Raw genomic sequence first — 22404 nt, forward strand, 5'->3', positions numbered from 1 at the left:
ATCACTAAATCATCCAAAAATGGAATAATGGTTTAGAACAAGCTGTGAATATCAATAATAAAGATAATATTTTGGAGTCTAGATAATATTTTGGAGTCCAGATAATATTTTGCTAACCATTACACCATGGAACCCCTCTTAATATAAGATAACATTTCACCCTAAAGGATTCTTGTTGATGTGCTTTGTTGTTATTTTCTTAAAATTTTAATTTGTTTAAAAAGAAGAAAATATCTAGTTGTGACATTAATGCTATATTAAGAAGAGGTAGTCGTCCATTATACAAATACTTAGAGCGCACCTACTGTGTCGAGCTGGATCTTCAGTGTCCTGTGCAAAAGTTGTTAGAATGTGAACTACATGTGAAAACATCAAAATTTTGATCAATGTAGTTGAAATGTAAATAGGATATTAGAAATATGTTGTTTGTGTGTTAAGATGGTAAGAATATTTAAAAGCTGAGATGAAAGATATTATCCTAGAATTTTCTCTGAAATGATACTGATGCGGCCCCTTGATATTTTATCTAAAGAAGCTTAAGGGCCAAAACTTTGCACTTCTCAACGAGACCAGTAAGACTTTGTTCACATGCTAAGCACTATCCTTTGGGTCAGTATTTAAATGTCAATGTCTTAAGCAATTGTCTTAAGCAATAATTATAAATATTTGCCAGGATAGTTGAAATTTGGAAAATACTGGGTAGATCTAACAAGTAAGAAGATATCTTTTGTTTGCTAGACGTTGGACATGGACCTAACTACACTGAGAACTCTAACACAGTGTCTATACGGAACGGATAACAAATCCGAGTTAATTTGGATGGAACATCTTCTGTTTTTACACAGGTGTCTTTAGGTGGCGTTGATCTCACAGTGCGGGTGCTCACGACAGGATATTGGCCCACTCAGTCAGCCACACCAAAGTGCAACATCCCACCAGCACCAAGACATGCTTTTGAGATATTCAGAAGGTAAACATAGATCAAACTTTGTTATTTCTAGGTACAAATAATTGTCCAAAATTGAAATAAATTTGAGCATTAGTAGTGTCCCTGATTGAGGATGAATGTACTCTGTTTTTTTACCTCATGTTCAAAAGGAGAATTTGTCCTTTATGCTTTTAGTGTGTAAGAATGAGTAGCGTAAACTCTGTTCAGCGGAATATTTTGTTAATGTCCTTTGTTCACCATTAGTGCCCGGTTAGGAGTATGTTTTGTATTGTTGGTATCTTCCACTGGCTTAGGGCAAATTGATTCTTGGGTTACCATGGAGAAACGTAGTCTTAGGAACAGCAGTGGCTGAGCAGCAGGCCAGGGGCAAAGTGTACCAATAGAAATTATTTCATGTGCTACCTTTATCATTTAATATCTAGCTAAGTTACTTAGGTCTGTCTTTTTCTGTCTCTCTCTTCCCCCCACCTCCTTTTTTTTTGTTTCCTATTCTGTAAAAATTGGAACTGAACTTGATTCCTAAGATTTCCTTTAGCTTTAAAAGTTTTCCTTACGTATATGTTTGTTAAGGTTGTCATCCTGTAGTTTATAATTTCAAATATGTAAATCGTATGGTTCTCTAAAACCTGGTTTGATTTGCTGAAGGTTTTACTTAGCCAAACACAGTGGTCGACAGCTCACGCTCCAGCATCACATGGGTTCTGCAGATCTCAATGCCACCTTTTATGGACCAGTCAAAAAGGTAAATACTGATCGTTTGAACATACTTATATTAAGTAACTAAAATTAGTCTATAGAACTGATTTGTGATTTTTGTTGACCTGGGTAAATCATGTATTTCCCTAGGTGTTTCAAATATTAAAAAGGGGTGATGTGTGTTTTTGTGTTCCCTCAGTTGCTAACTTCATTTGGCAATATGAAGACTATACCAGTAGACTTTCTTAAGGAATAAATAATAATAAGATAATTACATTTTATTTATAAGATTAGACTTGAGACAGTATTGCATAAAATAATAAAATGTAAGTTGATTTGAGGGCATACAAAGACATGAGTCCCTTTTTAAAATTCTCAGTCTCCTATAATCCTTATTTCTGGTAAATCAAAATCGGGAAAGTTAACACTTGAGATTTGTGAGATGCACAAAATGTTACTAAAGGGATTATTTAAAAATTAGCAATACACTAGTGAATTGCCTTCATTTAAAAAAAGTAATTGCTCTTTTATATCTAAAATTGTGAGGTTTAGAGTAACAGTTTACTTTTACTGCTTGGTATAAATCAAATCAGGGTCATTTGCCTTAAAATAGAAAAATAATAAAAAGCTTCTAGAAAAACATTAAGGAAAAATACCTAAGTTGTCATCTAGGCAGCAAATAACAGCTTTATTCTATATTTTAATTAGAATCTTAATAGTTGCGTAAGATAAGTCACTGTAACACCAAAGTTTTTTTTTTTTAAGACTATTGAAAATGCCTACACATAGTCTAATTTTTATATTTAATTGACGTGGGAAATATTCCTTACAGTTCATTTAGTTGAATAATGTTTGACACTATTATATATTTAAGTGTAAGTGGGAGGGTCAAGGATATTAAAGAACTCAGCTTTTAATTACTGCTTCTTTTTGTTTTAAAGAGATTTTTTTTTCTAACCATGTTATTTTTTGAAGTTTTTTTAAACAGATCAGTAGGTTTTAAAAACAATTCATATGTTAATTGTTGAAGACTTAAATTTCTACTTTGTGCTTCTTAAATTATAGAGCAGAAACAGGCTTTAAGGATAGCAGAGGTTTTTTCCCCCTATCCTGTGGTATTATTTGAGCTCTTACTGTGATCAGACCACACAAAAAGAAACCTAACCCTGATACTTTTGGTAGTGGTATAATGGCAGTGATGTCTTATAAGTCCATTATTATCCCATTGTGCAACTGTTAAAATAATCTTGGCTGTAAATATAAGGAATTATTGGTTCATTACTTGCTCAGATACATTAAAAATTATTTACAATGGAAAAAAAAACAATCCTAAATAAATACTTTGTGTGCGTGCGTATGTGTGTACACACATAACACATTTTTTAAATGACATTTCTTTTTTATATAGGAATAAGTTATGTAGTTTTGTTAAGGGGAGTTGAACGTTACAGAGTTTATTTCTTAAACATACTATTAAAGTTACCAGTAATTATGTCTTGTTTATATTTTTTAAAAAATGAAACAGGAAGATGGATCTGAAGTTGGTGTTGGAGGGGCACAAGTAACTGGCTCTAATACACGGAAGCACATACTGCAAGTCTCCACTTTCCAGATGACCATATTAATGCTCTTTAATAATAGAGAAAAATACACGTTTGAGGTATGGGTTGGTTATATAAATTTTAACAAATTGTATTATTTTTAATTCTCACCTGTTACTTGAGTCTTTCTTATTAGAGTAACCTTTAGAGTTATTATTATTTGAGTATTATTATTTATACTCAACCTTTGAGTGCCATTAGAGAAAACAGCTTAATAGTTCCATGGGCTGTGGAACTACATGAACATCATACAGTTATTGGGTCATGTTTGATTTGGTTTTTTAAAATCAACTTTATTGAAGTATAAATTTTATATAATAAAACATATACCACATCTAAGTGCACAATTTTGTGAATTTTAACAGATGTATGTACCTGTGTAACTACCATCACAATCAAGATATAGAATATTACCCCCCCCCCCAAAATTTTAATACTCCTTTGCAGTCAATTCCCTCACACTATCCCTAGACCTAGGCAGCCACTGATCTGCTTTATATCACTATAGATTAGTTTTGTCTTTCTAGAATTTCATATAAATGGATAATGTAGTGTGTTATTTTTGTCCAGCCTCTTCCACGTATCATAAGATTTTTGAGATTCATTCATGTTATTGCATGTATAGTTTCAGTAGTTCATTCCTTTTTATTGCTGAATGCTAATCTATTATATGTTTCGCTCTACTGTGTTTTCTTTATCCATTCAGCTGTCGGTGGACATTTGAATTGCTATCAGATTTAGGCTGTTATGAATAGAGCTATATGTTTAACTTTTTAAGAAACTGTCAAATTGTGTCCCAAAGTGATTGTACCATTTTACATTCCTGCCAGTAGTGTGGGAGAGTTCCTGTTGCCCCACATCCTCTCCAAAATTGTGTACTGTCAGTCTTTTTAATTTTAGCCATTTTAGTGGTGTGTAATTATAGCTCATTGGGGATTTAATTTGCCTTTCTTGATGACTGATGATGCTGAGCATCTTTTATGTGTTCGTATGCCACTTACATGTCTGGTGAGGGGTCTGTTTATATCTTTATTGAGTTGTTTAAAAGCTCTTTATAAATTCTAGGTACAAATCGTTTGTCAGATCTGTGTGCTGTGACTATTTTCTCACAGTCTGTCGCTTGCCTTTTCATTTTCTTAATGGTATGTTTCGAAGAGCAGGATTTTTTAATATGGACAAAGTCCAGTTGCCACTTTTTTCCTTTTATAGTTTGTGCTTTTGAAGTATCAAAAGAAATTATTATTCTTACTATCTAAGAAATTATTGGCTACCCTGAGGTTGCAAAGATTTTCTTCTGTGTTTTGTTCTAAGCAGTTTATAGTTTTAGCTTTTATGTTTAGGTCTGTGATGAATTTCAAGTTAATTTTTTTGTATGATTAGAGGTAAGGAATTTTTTTTGCATGGTTACAGGTAAAGATTTAGAGTTATTTTCCCGCATACACAGATAATCAATTGTTCCTTCCAGCATCATTTGTCAAAAGCACTCTTCTTTTCCCTTTGAATTACCTTGGCACTTGTATTAAAAAAATCAATTGACTGTATATGTGTGGGTCTGTTTCTGCACTCTCTGATCTGTTTCTTTGATTTCAGTGTTGATCCTTATGCCTGTTTTACACATAGGTGACCATAGGAAGAAATAAGTTTGAAGTTTGAAATTAAGAGCAAAATTAAATTCCAGGCCTATTTTAATACTCATTTCCATACTTCCATTTATGTGATGGATATAATTAAGAAATGGCCATTTTTATGTGATACACCCCAAGGAAACGTTTTGAAACCCAAGTGTTTTAGGTCAGTGGCAAAGTCAAGAGGTTTTGTTCTTACATATTTCCAGGTGTACCTTACCCAGGGAATAATCTTAATTTTCAATCATAAATTATATGTGATTGAGTGCCAAGAATATTGATTAAGCAAGTATTGAGTACCTTACTCAAACATTGTAAGCCTTTTCAAACAGAGGTGGAATTAAATTCTCTCTAACAGCTTGGATGTTTTAATCTACAGCTCTCATGGGTAGATAATATATTTTAAGCAAAATAAGCTACTTGATAAATGCTAGAGTTGGTTTTCAGAGTCCTAGTTTGTAAAGAGCTGGCAAAAATAACGGGATAAACAAAAACATGAATTCATTTTCTAAAGTAATTTTTAGACTTGCTAGTAATTTTAGTGGTTCAAGCTTACTTTTCCGTTTCCCAACTGACTTGAGATTATTGATGCTGGTGAATGGTTATTAAGTAGAAGGTAAAATTAAGTAAAATTCCTCTAATATTTCAAATTTTAGCTCAGTCACAAACCAGAAGCCTGAACATAATGGCATATGGAAAATGCCATTCCTATGGCTCCAAAGCCTTCTGGCTACTTGTGTCTCGAACTGGGGACATGGTGAGAAGGCACATGAAGTTGTCTTTACTCACACCATGTATTTTGCTGTATTCTACTGTGTAAGTTTTATTAGCCAACTCTTTTACAGAAATCATATCCACAAATTAGAGGAGATAGTTAAAAGTATTTAACTTTAATAATTTTAAAGGAAGCTGATCTTTTATCTTTAAATATTCTTTCTTTATGAGTTCAGTAAGATGATATATTAGTTATTTAATGCTACTTAAGAAATCTCAAAACTTAGTGGTTTAAAACAGGTGCTAACAATTCATTATCTTTTGTGATTTCTGTGAGTTGAGGGATTCAAGAGGGGTTGGGTTGGGTGGTTCTGGCTCAGAATCTCTCATGAGGTTGCATTAGGATGTCAGCTGGGGCTTCAGTCACCTAATGTTTGTCTAAGGCTGGCAAATACACTTCCAGGCTGTTGGTATACGCTTTCTTCCACATGGCTGGCAAGTTCGTTTTGGCTGTTGGTAAGGGGTCTTCGTTTCTTTCCACATGGACCTTACCACATGGCTGTGTGACTGTCCTTGCCCCATGGTGGCTAGCTTTCCCTTGAGCAAGCAATCCAGGAGACCCAGGTAGCTCCTGCAGTGCCTTTATGACCTACCCTTGGAAGTCACATACTGTCACTTCCTCCGTTTCTTGGTCACCCAAGTCAGCCCTGTTGTACTGAGGAGACCACACAAGGTAAAACATACGAGGGTCATTGTGGCCCATCTTGGAAACTGCCTACAAAAAGGGACATTTATTTGTAGTGTCACATTTAATCCATAATAGTCAGGCTGCTGAGGCTTTTTCCTCTTTTTATATATATTTTTTGAATGAATAGAAGTCCATATTGTAATTTAGAACAGCTACAATCGGGAAATATATACAGTGGTAGTCTATGCCTTGGATTTTAGTGTCAAGCATTTGGTTTTTGAAAGAGGTATAGATATTTACTAATACATATTTTTGTAAATGTTCTTCATTATACTTTTTAAGATTTTCTGAGAATGAGTCTGAAATATAAAAACTAATTGTGGACAGTACCAAAATTAATGTTAGACAGTAGAATTTAAGTTATTAAATTACCATTAAACAACAGTGATAATTGATATTTTATCGAGAAGTTAACAACAATCATTAATAACAAAACTTCACAATATAGAAAGGAAAATGGTTGAGGGTACAGGGAGAAACGGACACTTCTATAGAAATCCATCACAAATGTACTGACTGACCAGACAATAAAAAAGGGGGGCAAGATATAGAAGACTTAAGTAACACAATTAGCAAATCAAATTGAAGGCTGTACAGAGAACTTTGAACTCAGAAAGCAAAACACAAATATTGCTCTTGGGAAATAACTGAGGCTGGCGTAACCTTATTACTAGAACTGAACAAGGAAAGTACAAGCGAGAAAAAGAAAGCTATAGTTATTAAACATAATACACAAATCTTAAATAAAATATTAGCAAGTCATATTCAGCAGTGTATTGAAAGAATCCACTGTGTCCAAATAGGATTTATCCCTGGAATACAAAAAAGGAATTTAACATACAGTTATTAAGATTTTATAATAATAATACTAAAATTAACTGAGCACTTGCTGTGTTGCCAGACACCATTTCAAGGAGAAAGTCAATTCATGGTCTATACAGATGTACAAAGAGCATTTGATAAAACTCAGTCTCCGTTCTTTATTTCCAGGGTGGGGGACTCTTAACCACCTAAGAATAGAATGAAATGCCCTTAATGTCATAAGGGTGTATCTGATGAGAGCCCTAAGCAAGCAGTAGTTAGTGTAAAATATTAGACCTTCCCAATGAAGTTAGGAACAAGTTAGGGTACCTGCTTTTACTGCTGCTACTCAGCCTTGTTCTGCAGGTCCTGACACACTAAGAAAAGAAAACGGGGTGACATAAATATCAGGAGTTGACAAAATTTGTAGACACTATGATTGTCAACTATGATAATCAAATGAGAAACCACTCTCTGAAAAAATTGAAAAATCAACTTTTCTATAAGTCAGAATTAATCAGAAAATGACATGAGGCGAGGGATGTTTTAATAAGAATCATAATCTTCCTAGGAATCAGTCTAACAAGAAAGGTAGAAGACTTACACCAAAAAGGCAATAAAAGCAAAAGAATATGAAAGGGTAAATGTACCTTTTATAAAGGACTTATTTGTTTTTAATTTTATTGAGATCGTATTGGCTTTTAACATGGTGTAAATTTCAGGTATACATTATTGTATTTCAGTTTCTGTATAGACTGCATCATGTTCACCACCACTAGTCTAATTTTTATCTGTTGCCATACGCAAGTGCCTCTTTATCCCTATAGCCCTCCCCCATCCCCTTTTCCTTTGGTAACCAGTAATCTGTTCTCCTTATCTGTGTGTTTATCTTCCACATGTGAGAGAAATCATATGGTATTTATCTTTTTCTGTCTGACTTATTTCACTTAACATAATACTCTCAAGACCCATCTGTGTCATCACAAATGGCATGATTGTATATATACACCACATCTTCTTTATCCATTCATCGGTTGATGGGCATTTGGGTTGCTTCCATGTCTTGCTATTATGAATAATGCTGCAATGAACGTAGGGGTGCATAAATCTTTTTCAATTGTTGATTTTCATATTCTTTGGATAAATGCCCAGTAGTGGAATAGCTGGATCATATGGTATTTCTATTTTTAGTTTTTTGAGAAATCTTTATACTATTTTCCATAGTGGCTGCACCAGTTTGCATTCCCAGCAGCAGTATATGAGGGTTCCCTTTTCTCCACATCCTCTCCAACACATGTTATTTCTTGTCTTGTTAATTAAAGCCATTCTGACAGACGGTGAGGTGATACCTCATTGTAGTTTTGATTTGCATTTCCCTAATAATTATTGATGTTGAACATCTTTTCATGTGCCTGTTGGCTATCTGTATATCTTCTTGGAAAAATGTCTATTCGTATCCTCTGCCCATTTTTTGATCGAGTTGTTCATATTTTTGTTATTGAGTTGTATGAGTTCTTTATATATTTTGGAAATTAACCCCTTATTGGATATGTGATTTGCAAATACTTTCTCCCATTTGGGAAGTTGTCTTTTCATTATGTTGATGGTTTCCTTTGCTTTGCAGAAGATTTTTAATCTGATGTAGTCTGGTTTGTTTATTTTTTCTTTTGTTTCCCTTGCCTGAGTAGACATGGTATTTGAAAAGATACTGCTAAGACTGATGTCAAAAAGTGTACTGCCTATATTTTCTTCCAGGAGTTTTACAGTGTCAGGTCCTACATTCAAGACTTTAATCCATTTTGAGTTAATTTTTATATATGGTGTAAGATAATGGTCTAGTTTGATTCTTTTGCATGTGGCTGTCTAGTTTTCCCAACACCACTTATTGAAGAGACTCTTCTTTCTCCATTGTATGTTCTTGGCTCCTTTGTCAATATTAGCTGTCCATGGATGTGTGGTTTTATTTCTGGGCTCTCAGTTCTATTCCATTGATCTGTGTATCTGTTTTTCTGCCAGTGCCATGCTGTTTTGGTTACTATAGCCTTATACTATAATTTGAATTCAGGGAGTGTGATACCTCCAACTTTGGCCTTTTTTCTCAGGATTATTTTGGCTACTCAGGGTCTTTTGTTGTTCTATATAAATTTTAGAGTTCTTTGTTCTGTTTCCATGAAGAATGTCATTGGGATTCTGATTGAGATTGCATTGAATCTGTAGATTGCTTTAGGTAATATGGACGTTTTAACTATGTTTATTCTTCCAATCCATGAGCATGGAATATCTTTCCATTTCTTTGTCTTTTTCGGTTTCTTTCAATAATGTCTTATAGTTTTCAGTGTATAGGTCTTTCACTTCCTTGGTTAAATTTATTCCTAGATATTTTATTCTTTTTGTCACAATTGTAAATGGGATTGTCGTCTTGACTATCTGCTAGTTCATTATTAGTGTAGAGAAATGCAACTGATTTTCGTATGTTGATTTTGTATCCTGCAACTTTACTGTATTTGTTGATTACTTCTAATAGGTGAATTCCGTAGAGTTTTCCATATACAGAATCATGGCATCCACAAATAGTGACAGTTTCACTTCTTCCTTTCCAATTTGGATCCCTCTTATTTCTTTTTCTTGCCTAATAGCTCTGGCTAAGACTTCCAGTACCATGTTGAATAAGAGTGGTGAGAGTGGGCATCCTTGCCTTGTTCCTGTTCTCAGAGGAATGGCTTTCAGTTTTTTTCTGTTGAGTGTGATGTTGGCTGTGGATTTATCATATATGGCCTTTATTATGTTGAGGTACTTTCTTTCTATACCCATTTTGTTTAGAGTTTTTATCATAAATGGGTGTTGGATCTTGTCGAATGCTTTCTCTGCGTCTATTGAGGTGATCATGTGATGTTTATTCCTCATTTTGTTAGTGTGCTGTATCACGTTGATTTGTGAATGTTGAACCATTCCTGCATTCCTGGAATAAATCTCATTTGATCATGGTATATGATCTTTTTAATGTATTGTTGTATTCAATTTGCTATTATTTTGTTGAGGATTTTTGCATCTATGTTCATCTGGGCTATTGGCCAGTAATTTTCTTTTTTTGTGTTGTCCTTGTCTGGTGTTAGATCAGGATAACGTCGGCCTCATAAAATGAGTTAGGATGAGTCACATCCTCTTCAATTTTTCATAATAGTTTGAGAAGGATGGGAATTAAATCTTCTTTGAATATTTGGTAGAATTCACCAGAGAGGCCATCGGATCCTGGACTTTTGTTTTTTGGGAAGATTTTGATACTGTTTCAATGTCTTTGCTTGTGGTTGGTCTATTCAGATTCTCTATTTCTTCTTGACTCAGTTTTGGAAGGTTGTATGATTCCAAGAATTTATCCATTTCTTCTACGTTATCCAGTTTGTTGGTGTATAACTTTTCTTCAAATGTTCTCTTATAATCCTTTGTATTTCTGTGGTGTCCATTGTAATTTCTCCTCTTTCATTTCTGATTTTATTTATTTGAGTCTTCTCTGTTTTTGTTATTAGTGAGTCTGGCTAAGGGTTTGTCAATTTGTTTATCTTCTCAAAGAACCAGCTCTTAGTTTCAATGATCCTTTCTATTGTTTTTTAGTCTCTATTTCATTTATTTCTGCTCTGATTTTTATTATTTGCTTCCTTCTACTGGCTTTGGGCTTTGTTTGTTCTTGTTCTTTGAGGTATAGAGTGAGCTTGTTTATTTGAGATTTTTCTTATTTGTTGAGGTAGACCTGTATTGCTATAAATTTCCCTCTTAGTACCACTATTGCTGCATCTCATAATATGGGTATGTTGTATTTTCGTTTTCATTTGTTTCTGGGTATTTTTTGATTTCTCCTTTGATTTTTTTCATTGATCCAACAGTTGTTCAGTAGCATGTTGCTTGATCTCCACATATTTGTGGCTTTCCCATCTTTTTCCTTGTAGTTGATTTCAAGTTTCATAGCATTTTGGTCAGAAAAGATGCTTGATATGATTTCAGTCTTTTTGAATTTATTGAGGCTTGCTTTGTTTCCCAACATATGGTCTATCTTTGAGAATGTTCCACGTGCACTTGAAAAGGAGTTATTGTTTTTTTGTCGCCTATAAATTCAATGAAATCCTAATTAAAATCTGCAAAAGATTTGTTTTCTATGAAACTTTACAAGCTGATCCCAGAATTCATCTGGACAAGAAAATGCACAAGAATAGGCAAAACTATTTTTTTGAGGGAGAGGGGTTTTGGGTGGGAAAGCCCAGCAACAGGGGAAGGAATTTGTTCTAATATGAAAACATACCTTAAAGCTAAAGTTGTTTTTAACGTGTGCAGACAAATAGTTCATTTGAACAAATAGAGTCCAGAAACAGATTAATATAGAAAGAGGTGTTTTGGGTATGATAAATTTGCCCTTTCTAACCAAAATGAATTAAAATACTTGCTGCTTCATTTGTGGGAATGTGGGGAGAGTAGTATGGGACCTTAGTTCCATATGTCATATCAAATACAAAATCAAATTCCAGATAAATCTAGGCATAAATCTGTAAAAGTAATAGAAGAAAACATAGAATATTTTGATAAGCTTGATATGAGAAAGGCCTTTTTTCAAGCCTATACATAAACCACAAAGGAAAAGACTGATAGATTTAACCACGTGAAGACTAATAATAAAACATCTATGTGATGAAATATCATAAGTTAGAAGAGGTAAAGACACCAAGAGAAATTATTCACAACATATAACAGAATTGAAACCATAATATATAAAGAGCACCAATAAATCAATACAAAAACAAATAATTGAATAGAAAAGCATGGAAGGAGTATGATTAGACAAAGCATGGAAAAATAACAAATATCTTATAAAAAGATGATATTTTTTCTCCTGTTGGTCATGGAAGTACAAATTAAAATAATGAGATACCATTTTTAGCCCAACAGATGGGCAGAAGAAAAAAAATTCTGTGCTGAGGGTGGAGAGAATGGATACTCATAGACTGTTGTGAAGTTAAATAGTAAACATGAAAGGCAGTTTGTCAGTATCTATCAAATATAAAATTTTTATAACTTTAAGGAGAGAGGTGCATTTTTAGAAATCTGCTTCAGAAAACCTGGCTTTTGTGCTCAAGACAGAAATGCATGTTCCATTACAAAATTGGATATAATGTTAGTCTCCATTCATGTTGTAATAGAGCAGTACTGGGGAGTTCCCTGGTTTTAATCTCTTTATGCTAAGATGAAAAATCTCCAAGAAATTAATAGAAGAATTCATATGATATGATCCCATTTATGTTTAACATTAATACTGATGTGTAGCTGGGCGTGTTTATATACATGCGTGTGTATGTGTGTATTTGTATTCATGTGTTTATATGTAGATGTAGAGGAAAAGGCATAGAAGGATTCAATTGAATTGCAATAGTTACCTCTGGGAATGAGCTATAAGTATGAAATATCACCTAAGAAGATATTTCTGGTTCTTTGAATATGATTAAACAATAAGATATGAAAATAAGTCACTTTCAGCATGTACATAATTACGATCAACATTCTAATAATTGATAGCACCTGGTTAATTTGCTGGGATTAACATTTATAGTTTTTGAGATGTCTGCAGTGGGTAGACATAACCAGAGATCATTTGAAGCAAAGGAGTGTGCATCATCATTACTGAAGTTCTCATTTCTCCCAGTCCTCACTTCCCTGACAGTCCTTTAGACAAACCTGTTGCTGAGACTCTTGTGAAAGGGAGAATGGCTCTCTCCACAGCAGTTATGTGACCTGAATGGCACTATCTTCTTGCCCATTCTTCCTGAGCTGCTTGTTTTTTTTAATTTTGTGTTTATTGCAGTAACATTGGTTTATAACATTGTAAAAGTTTCAGGTGTACGTCATTGTACTTCTGTTTCTGCATAGATTACATCATGTTCACCACCAAAATACTAATTACAACCCATCACCACACACATGTGCCCAATTATCCCTTTCACCCTCCTGCCTCCCCCCTTCCCCTCTACGCTCCCAATGTAGGTGCACCTAAATATGTAAAGCAGTTATTAACAGACATAAAAACAGAAATAGACAGTAACACAATAATAGTAGGGGACTTGAACACTCCACTTACACCAACGGATAGATCATCCAAACAGAAGACCAATAAGGAAACATTGGCCTTAAACGACACACTAGAACAGATGGACCTAGTAGATATAGACAGAGCATTCCATCCAAAAACCGAAGAATACACGTTCTTTTCAAATGCACGTGGAACATTCTCCAGGATTGATCACATATTAGGCCACAAAACAAGTCTCCATAAATTTAAGAAGATTGAAATAATACCAAGCATCTTTTCTGACCACAACGGTATGAAACTGAGCTGCTTTTGAGAAAGAAACAGCTTTGTATGTTGAGTCAAAGCAGTGTATCCCGTTGTGAAGACTTGTTGCATCATACATCCCTGCAGAAGTGTAGGAACTAAATCATATACGTGTACAATTCTCCTACTGTCCCATTGACCTAAGAAGAGTATAATGAATTAAAAAATTATCTATTCATTCTTTCCTAAACTGCTTTTTCCTTGATTTACTGCATTTTATTCGTACCATAATATGTAGCAAAAATTATTGCAAGCACTTCAAAACAGATTTCTTATTGCCTTTCATGTTTAGTATTAATTACCAGATATTTAATTTTTTTTTTTTTCATTTGGTCATACAGGCAGTAAATGTGGTCACCTTGGATTGTAAATTTTGATTGTGTAATAGAAAGCTTTAGCTCAGGCTCACTTTGCTGCTTTCTGTGAAAGAAGTTGCTAAGTAAGAGTAACATGGGTAAACTTGGAAGATTGTAGAATATTTCTAAGATAAGCAGTCATATGTTGGTTAACACTTTATTTTTACCTAAATATCAAAGCAGGTCCCTAATAATTTCTCTAGATGACTTTTTTTTTTTTTTTTTTTTTTTGCTGAGGAAGATTCGCCCTGAGCTAACATCTGTTGCCAATCTTCCTCTTTTTTTGCTTGAGGAAGGTTCACCCTGAGCTAACATCTTTGCCAGTCTTCCTCCATTTTGTATGTGGGTTGCCACCACAGCATGGCTGACAAGAGTGGTGTGGGTCTGCGCCTGGGATCTGAACCCGCAAACCCAGGCCGCCGAAACAGAGCAAGCTCAACTTAACCACTAGGCCACAGGGCCGGCCCCCTGGATGACATTTTTAGACTAGGCCTTATAGCTCCTAAAACAAAAAAGTACATCTTTTCAATATTTTGTAATTTGAATCACTTTTTTCTCTAGTTTGTTCAAATAAGTGAGGTTTTAGTGACATGTCATAATAATCAGGGAATTCTTTGTTATGAATTATTTCTTTAATGGAATTAACTTTAACTACTGCTTGGTCAATTTTACTTACTAATGAACTTATCTACTTTAATCTTTCAAAAAGTCTAATGATGTCAATCTGATGAAATTTCAGGAAATTCAACAAGAGACAGATATCCCTGAAAGAGAACTTGTCAGAGCCCTGCAGTCCCTCGCCTGTGGTAAACCAACGCAGCGGGTTCTTACAAAAGAACCCAAGTCAAAGGAAATAGAAAATGGTCACATATTTACAGTTAATGATCAGTTCACATCCAAACTACACAGAGTCAAGATTCAAACAGGTATCTGGAATCATATTTTTCCTCTTTAAAAAAATTGTATTTTTTTCTCTAAAAATAAAGACTGTTATCTGTTGGATTTTTATCTTTAAAAATAATGCTTTTCTGGTGCTGCATGACACATAGGCTTAAGAAATAAAGCAGCTTTTATTGACATGTTCCCATTAAAATGCAGTTGACTCCAAGTACAGTAAGCCTTTAAAAAAGTAGTTCATAATGTGAACAAGGTACTTATTTCCATTTGGTTTTTGACAAGTGAAATGCAATTCTGTGAACATATTAGTACTTAAAAAATAATTGTTTTAACTGGTTGGGTTAACTAATAGTCACTGAACATCTATTTTTAAAACTGATTTCTGGATTTCTCAAGATTGAGAATTATCTGTCTAAAGTTTGATGTTTAGATGCAGCTATTTATATTTTGATAAATATTTTTTTAAATTTCAAATCCTTAAAACCCATATTATCTCTCTAACTCAAAAACATGGAAATCACCCTCTTGTGAATAGTTTTTTAGTATGGCCTTGTTTTTTAAGTTGATAAGGAACATCCTATTTATTGTATATTTAAGATGTATATTTTCTGTGTAGTTAAGGGGGAAAAAGGCACTCCACCTTTGTTGATGTTTAAAACTGTAATGTAGTTTGCTACCTGGTTTCGAAACTAGTATTAGATAAGCTTCTCGGTACTGATTCATCCATTACACCTAATATATCTGTGTAAAACAGTATTTAAAATAAGATAAATTTTCTAAATGACTTCAATTTTCTGATTTTAAAAAAATTATATTTACATCATACATTAATGATAAAATCTTTTAAAAATTATTTTAATGTTAAATATACAATTGATTGCCAAAGTATGTTGATTCAAGAACTTTATATACATACTTTTGTTTTCGTTTTTGGCCCTGATTGGATATGTATGCTTTGTGAAGCAGGGTGGTGTCACTGTTAAAAGCCATGGCGACTTTGTCATGTAGTTGCACACCGTATCACTGTCTTCATCACCAAAATTGGCTCCATGTCTTTGGGACACAGATGTATATTAAAAATAAAACAGAACTGTGTTAAGGAGAGTCATGGAACAAAATATCTTTTTTCCCCCAGTGCAAGGCATGTGACTTTATAGTTTTGGGCAGATACAGGTTTTGGATTTCAGCACTTGTTTGTATCCTAGATTTAAAAGAAGATGTATGATACGTAATCTATATGTGATTTATCTACCCTCACCCTACCTACCCTAAATGAGTAACTGTCTTTGTAATCCCAGATCCCATCATGCCTAGCAATAGGCATATGTCAGATATTATTGTTATTATTATATATATGGATTTTTAATTTTTGGTGTTATGTGTGTGTATGTGTGTGTTTATAGTATTTTAGATCTGATTAAAATAGGAATATAGTTATGTATGATGGGGAATTTGACTAGATGATCTCTTAAGGTTTTCTTCGGCTATAAAATCCTGTAAAGAAATGATGTTTTTCATTTTGGAATGGTACTTAGATTATGTTGGTTCTTACTGATATTTTGTATTAGTTAAAATTTTCTCTCTGTGGGGATAAGTGTTCTTATGACCACATCGGTTTTCTTAAGTTGTCAAAATACGTTTGCCTTTTTTTAGAAAGTTCTCAGGCCTCATAATCAAATACTCAGAGACTCTGACCTTACCTGTGTTGATTTTTACTGTAGTTAATAAATAGAAGTTCAAGGAAAGAACTTAAAAGTATTACTCAAATAACAGTCTTTGAAAAGAATTAGATTCATTGTAATTCACAACAATTCCCATAGGTGACAGTCTTCCCCACCACCACCACTCATCTTCCCCCGACACACACGTCTAGCTGCATAAGTACCTACTTAACACAAGCAGACACCTCTGTTATGTTGTTGTTGTTCTTTTTTTTTTTGTTTTGGTGAGGAAGATTTGTCCTGAGCTAATATCTGTGCCCATCTTCATCTATTTTGCATGTGGGTTGCTGCCACAGCATGGCTTGATGAGCAGTGTGTAGGTCGCCGCCCAGGATCCGAACCTGCAAACCCCGGGCCACTGAAGCAGAGCGTGTGAACTTAACCACTATGCCACTGGGCTGGCCCCTGTTATGCTCTTCTTAAGTGCAGAATATTGTGCTAGGCTCTAGGAGTGAGCTCTTGCCCTCACATTTTTAAATCCATCATAACTCAGTGTGTATCACCACAATCTTCTCATTTATCTTGGAGTATACCTATTTAGGTGACCAAATCTAGATGAACCAAAAGGATTGTTTAAAAAGTTCTTTTTTTCCTCTAACTTTTTATTTTAAATATTTTCAAATCCACAGAAAAGGTGAAAAACACTAGAATGGACATCAGTATGGCCATCACTTATGTTTATGAGTTATTAAAATTTTGCCACATTTGCCCGAGCACTCTTGCCACTGCCCTCTTCCTCTCCTCCATATATGTATATATTTGCCACAGCATTTTAAATTAATTTGCAAACATCATAACACTTACCCCCTAAATACTTCAGCATACATCTACTTCCTTAAAATAAGACATTTTGTCACGTAATTGTAATACTGTATCACATGCAAGAAAATTAATAATTCCAACATCTATATACCACACATACTTACATGTCCACACTTGTCTCAAAAGTGCCTTTCATACCTTACTTTTTGGCCAAGATTCAATCAAGATTTCCATATTACATTGATTTTTATGTCTCTTTAGTTCTATGTAAACTAAGGCCTCTTATCTTTTTTTTTATGACATTAACTTTTTTGAGGAAATGCATTATTCTTTCTTAGTAGACCCTTTTAATCTAACTGTAGTCTTTTTTTGTTGAGCTTATTGATTATCTTTAACTTGGGAAAAGACACTGAAAGCAGAATTCTTAACCAAAGGATTCTAATTAGAAACAGCTGAATGGATATGCGCACCAGAATGATCTTCTGAATTATGCAGTTTGCTGTCTCGTGGGTGTGCCCATGTCTGAGTCAGCAGTGTCCCACGTGGTTCTTTTGTAATTTTCCAGTTTCTGCCTCGAGAAACTTCACATCTATCTCCTATTGATGACTAGATAAACAAAAAATCAGTTACCATTTTTCTTTCTCTGCTACTTCAATCAGAGTAAAGTTGTAGGAGAAAAGGACTTCTATGTTTAATCCCTTATCAGTTGCCTTGAAGACTATAGGGAATAACAGAGTAAGAACTTCTCCTGAGATTGAAATATAGTCTGCATTAGTGGTAATGAGATTGTGACATAAACAATTAATAAGATATATAACAAGAAATTTTTAGGTAATTGGGGAGGGGTACAAATGAATTACTTTATTGTTATGGAGTTCCTTTAACTGACATGCTAGTGATACTTTTTAATTATTTATTGAGCTAACTAAATCTTGATAATACATACTCTCACCTTCTCTTAAAGCCTTAGGGATTACAGCCACGTTTTGAGTTAGTAAGACATCAGGTGTTCTCCTGAGATATTTTTGGTGGTGTTTAACTTGGAGTCATGGTGGTAAAATGCTAGTGGACCTCTGGAAGTCACAGGCAATGAAAATTATTTACTGATAATTTTACTACTAAAGACATTCCGGCTCTCATTTTTCTTCCAGGAAAGGAATCATTGTATTCTATAAAACTAAAATGGGTTTTATTATCTCTGTAAAATTAAATTCCTAATATTTAAAAAGAATACTTTAGAATTAGTTAAATATTTATTAAAATAAACATTGAATTAGGCACTTTTTGAATGTTTACTTGAATTAATAAGTACATGTGTATACTCAGAGGTTGAAGTTGGTTTTTCTCTGTGGATAATACTAAATTATGTTGTTTGTCTATAAACCACATTTTTTCCTTACATTTGAAATTACATGGTAATTACATGATAAATGTCTTTATTTCTCTTTTAGTTGCTGCCAAACAAGGTGAATCTGACCCAGAAAGGAAAGAAACAAGGCAGAAAGTAGATGACGACAGAAAGCATGAGATAGAAGCTGCTATAGTGCGGATAATGAAATCTAGAAAGAAGATGCAACACAATGTATTAGTAGCAGAGGTGAGGACGCTTCAGGACTGGATTAATGTAGAAAAAGCAAAATAATATTAACAGTTTAAATTTAGGAAAGTATTATATTCAACTAATTTAAAATATAATTTTAAAATTAGGAAACTAGTGAGGTAACATTTATTATTAAAAGCATGGTTCTTGATAATTAAACATAGCAGTATGTCAAAATATGTGCACACTTTAAGAACTAATATGTTTGTAATGAAATAAAAATAGAATATTATCACATGAAGAATAAAAAAAACTTTTCACTGCTATTTAATACTCTTGTGTAAAACAAACTACCTTTATTTCTAAATATTAACAACTGTTACCATTTATTGAGTGCTTACATATTACAAATTAAGAAACTAAGGAAGAGAAGACCCAGTGAGGGGGACCGACTGAAATAGTGAGGTAAGAGATGATTAGGGCTGAAGAAAGTATCAGAATAGAGAGTTGAATGAAGCCAGATAAGAAGTGAAATTGACAGAGTTTACTGACTGATCATGGGAAACAAGAGGGAGGAGTTGAGGAGGACTCTTAGGGTTCTGGCTTGAATGGCTGGTTAGAAGTTGGTCCCTTTGACCCAGAAGGAAAGGGCAGTGTGCTGCTGTGTTCCACATGTCAGTTAATACCATTTTGTACCAGTTGACTTTATGTCACATGGCAAAGGAAGAGAATTATAAGGAGTGAGTGGTCAGTAATTTCAAAAATCAGGAAAAAAACAAATCAGGTACACACTTCAGACATACTGGCAGTTAAGTGACTGGTTAGTTTTCCCAGACATTTTCATTGGACTGATGAGTGAACATTCGATGGCAGTGCCTTGACAAGTAAATGAAAGTGAAACCACCAGGGGAGTGGTTTGTCCTTTGAGATGTTGGCTCATGGGAAAGGGCAGAGAGAGCAATACTAGTAGAGGATTAGATTTTGAGTTGATTTTGCTTTTCTAGATGGGAAGATATTGAGCATGTTTATGTCCTAAGGATCGTGAAGAAATGCTTAAAAACAAAAGGAAAAAAAATGGGATAAGGGGATAATTGATGTACCAAAGCCTAAAAAAGGAGAGGCGAGAGGATTTGTAGAGAACACAGTGCGTGGTAGATGTGTTAACAGGGATGTTACTAAATATGCCTCTTCCTGAGAACCCAGGGCAGGGTGCAGGGTGTGTGCTAACCAAGGATGGACAGAAGTATGGATAAATATATATACCTAAGATGGTGGGAGTTTGAGGAATTTCACACTGAAATGTGCAGCCTCTTTTCCTTATGTAAAAGGGAATGTGAGGTTACAGTGTTCAGGAACTTGCTGAACTCAAATATTATGAGTGTGTGTTATCAGTCTATACCAGAGATAAGGCAAGCTTTTTTTTTTTTTTTTTTTAATGGCCAGTTGTAGCATGAAAACAACCCTAGATGATAAATGAGTGTGGCTGTGTTCCAGTAAGAATTTATAAAAATAGGCAATGGGCTGTATTTGGCCAGTGGGCTGCAGTTTGTTGACTCCTGGTCTATACAAAAGGTGTAAAAACTAGAACTTTACTCAGCAGGGAACTGAGGAGCCAATTTTGACTGATGTAGTAAGTGTAGAGTGGATGTTTATGGAGTAGAACCAAGGGAGTCAGGGTGTTGAGCATCTTGTTGAGAGTGTAGCTAAAGTGGTCTGGAGTGCAGTCTAGACGCTGTCAGGAGGGAGGTAAGGTCATAAGTTATTAATAGCTTAGAAGAAAGGGTCAGAAGATTAGAGATCTCAGGTGGGTTGAGAACATGTTGGTTGATATTGGAGTTGATCGTACTAGAAGGGTGATAGATTTTAGTTGGAGAGTGAAGGACTGAAGTTTCAGATTTCAAAGAATTATCAATCCATTGTGGCTTTGGGAAATGAACTGATCAAACAGGAGTAAAAGAACAACTGGCTAATGAGTGGATGGATGGTCTGCAGGAGGGGCAGGGTGGATTAGTGGAAAAAGCGTGGGCTTGGGAGGCAGAAAGGTTTAGATTCTCATCTCTAACTGCTGGCTCTGTTTACTACGTGTTCCTGTCAGTTTTCCTTTCTGGCTTATTTTCCTCATTGGTAAAATGAGACGACCTACCTTGCAGGGTTAAGAGCATTAAATAAATCAATATATACAAAATGACTGATATATGGTACATAGTCAAACTGACTTTTATTTTTATTTTATTATCTCTATTATTATTTACAGTTTTATTATTACTGATACCACAATACCTAGAATGCTGACAGCAGTTGGAGAAAAGAGTAACAGCAGCATTTACTGAGGACTGGGCATTATTCTCAAGCATCACATCTGTTAACTCATTTAACATACCCAGTTGTTGTTTAACTTTCCCAGGGTCCTAGCGCTGCTAAGTGGGGGAGCCGGGGTTTGAATCGGGCAGTCCCAGTCCAGAGTTTGTGCTCTTAAACACACACTTACAGAATGTACGCTACCCAAATTGTATGAATTGGGAGAGTAACCCAGAAGTCAGTAGATTATAGCATGAAAATGGTTAAACTGTATGGTTAAACTATAGTGTGGTATACATTCGTACTAACATATTTCAACTGATTCAACTACTAATCCACTTGAGCATTCACAGTTTGGTGTGAGGAGGTATGTTCTAACCATATATTACATTTTCAAATAAAACTTTTTTTAATTTTCTATATTTTTAACTTTGGTAATCAGATTACTAAAGTTTAATCTGAGTCTTAACACATCAGTTCTATTCAGAGCTAAGAATTTTTGTGTCTTTATATGGAAATGTTATATGTTTTTTAAATCTTCTGGTGGGAATTACTTTTTTTTCCCTTCTGTTTTAGGTAACTCAGCAGTTGAAGGCTCGATTCTTACCAAGTCCAGTTGTTATTAAGAAACGTATTGAAGGACTTATTGAGAGAGAATATTTGGCACGAACACCTGAGGATCGCAAAGTATACACATATGTAGCATAAAATGCGCTCAGAAATTTGATTTCTTCTTGGACTGTACTCTTCGCATGGACTGGGAAGTTCTTTTAAATCATTAAATATTAAGACGACCATCTCTTCTGTTAAATTACAGTACATGTTCTAGACCATTCAGATCAAGCCTTTACTCCCTTTGAGAGTTTTCAACATCAGTTGATTGAGCTTCAGGCTTTACAACGTTTAACCCTGTAGAGATCATCTTTACAGTTCCTCGGGAAAATGTGAATGTGCCGCGTTTTGTTTTCAATACTGTATGAAAACAGGAAAAAATAAAACAAAAATTTAGAAAATACAGCTCATTAAAATAAAATTGTTGGATTTCATTTCCCCAGGTCTTCAGTGTTGATGTAAATGTGTTTTTGTAGTGTTGCTTAGCACTTTGTGCATTGTATAAGTTGGGTAACAAAAAGGGTGAAAGAAATGACACAATTCCCCATTACCTTGCTCTGCTTCAGGCTTTTCTTTAGCTGGTCTTGTTTAATTTAAAGGTTTGATAAATATGCAGAGACCCAGGCCTACAATCTGAGCATGCTTTATTCTATCACTTGCACTTACTAATCTCATAGCCTTATGACCGGGAACCTTTGTTTTGGGCTCAGTACA

The 22404-nt window shown here is 34.4% G+C and overlaps 1 protein-coding gene across 3 annotated transcripts in view; it reads left to right on the forward strand.

Moving 5' to 3' along the window:
• Positions 1 to 22134, forward strand: part of CUL3 (cullin 3) — a 98395-nt gene extending 76261 nt beyond the window's left edge. For all 3 annotated transcript variants that reach the window (XM_087424756.1, XM_087424757.1, XM_087424758.1), the window contains 6 exons: positions 846 to 970; positions 1595 to 1691; positions 3171 to 3305; positions 14600 to 14786; positions 18692 to 18837; positions 21655 to 22134. In XM_087424756.1, the coding sequence (XP_087280882.1) occupies positions 846 to 970; positions 1595 to 1691; positions 3171 to 3305; positions 14600 to 14786; positions 18692 to 18837; positions 21655 to 21786 (822 nt within the window). In that variant the 3' untranslated portion in view covers positions 21787 to 22134. The remainder of the gene's footprint in view (positions 1 to 845; positions 971 to 1594; positions 1692 to 3170; positions 3306 to 14599; positions 14787 to 18691; positions 18838 to 21654) is intronic.
• Positions 22135 to 22404: the final 270 nt, after the last annotated feature.

The sequence above is a fragment of the Ceratotherium simum genome, chromosome 37, assembly GCF_057802395.1.
Source record: "Ceratotherium simum simum isolate JZ-2026a chromosome 37, ASM5780239v1, whole genome shotgun sequence".
In the NCBI taxonomy this organism is placed as follows: domain Eukaryota; kingdom Metazoa; phylum Chordata; class Mammalia; order Perissodactyla; family Rhinocerotidae; genus Ceratotherium; species Ceratotherium simum.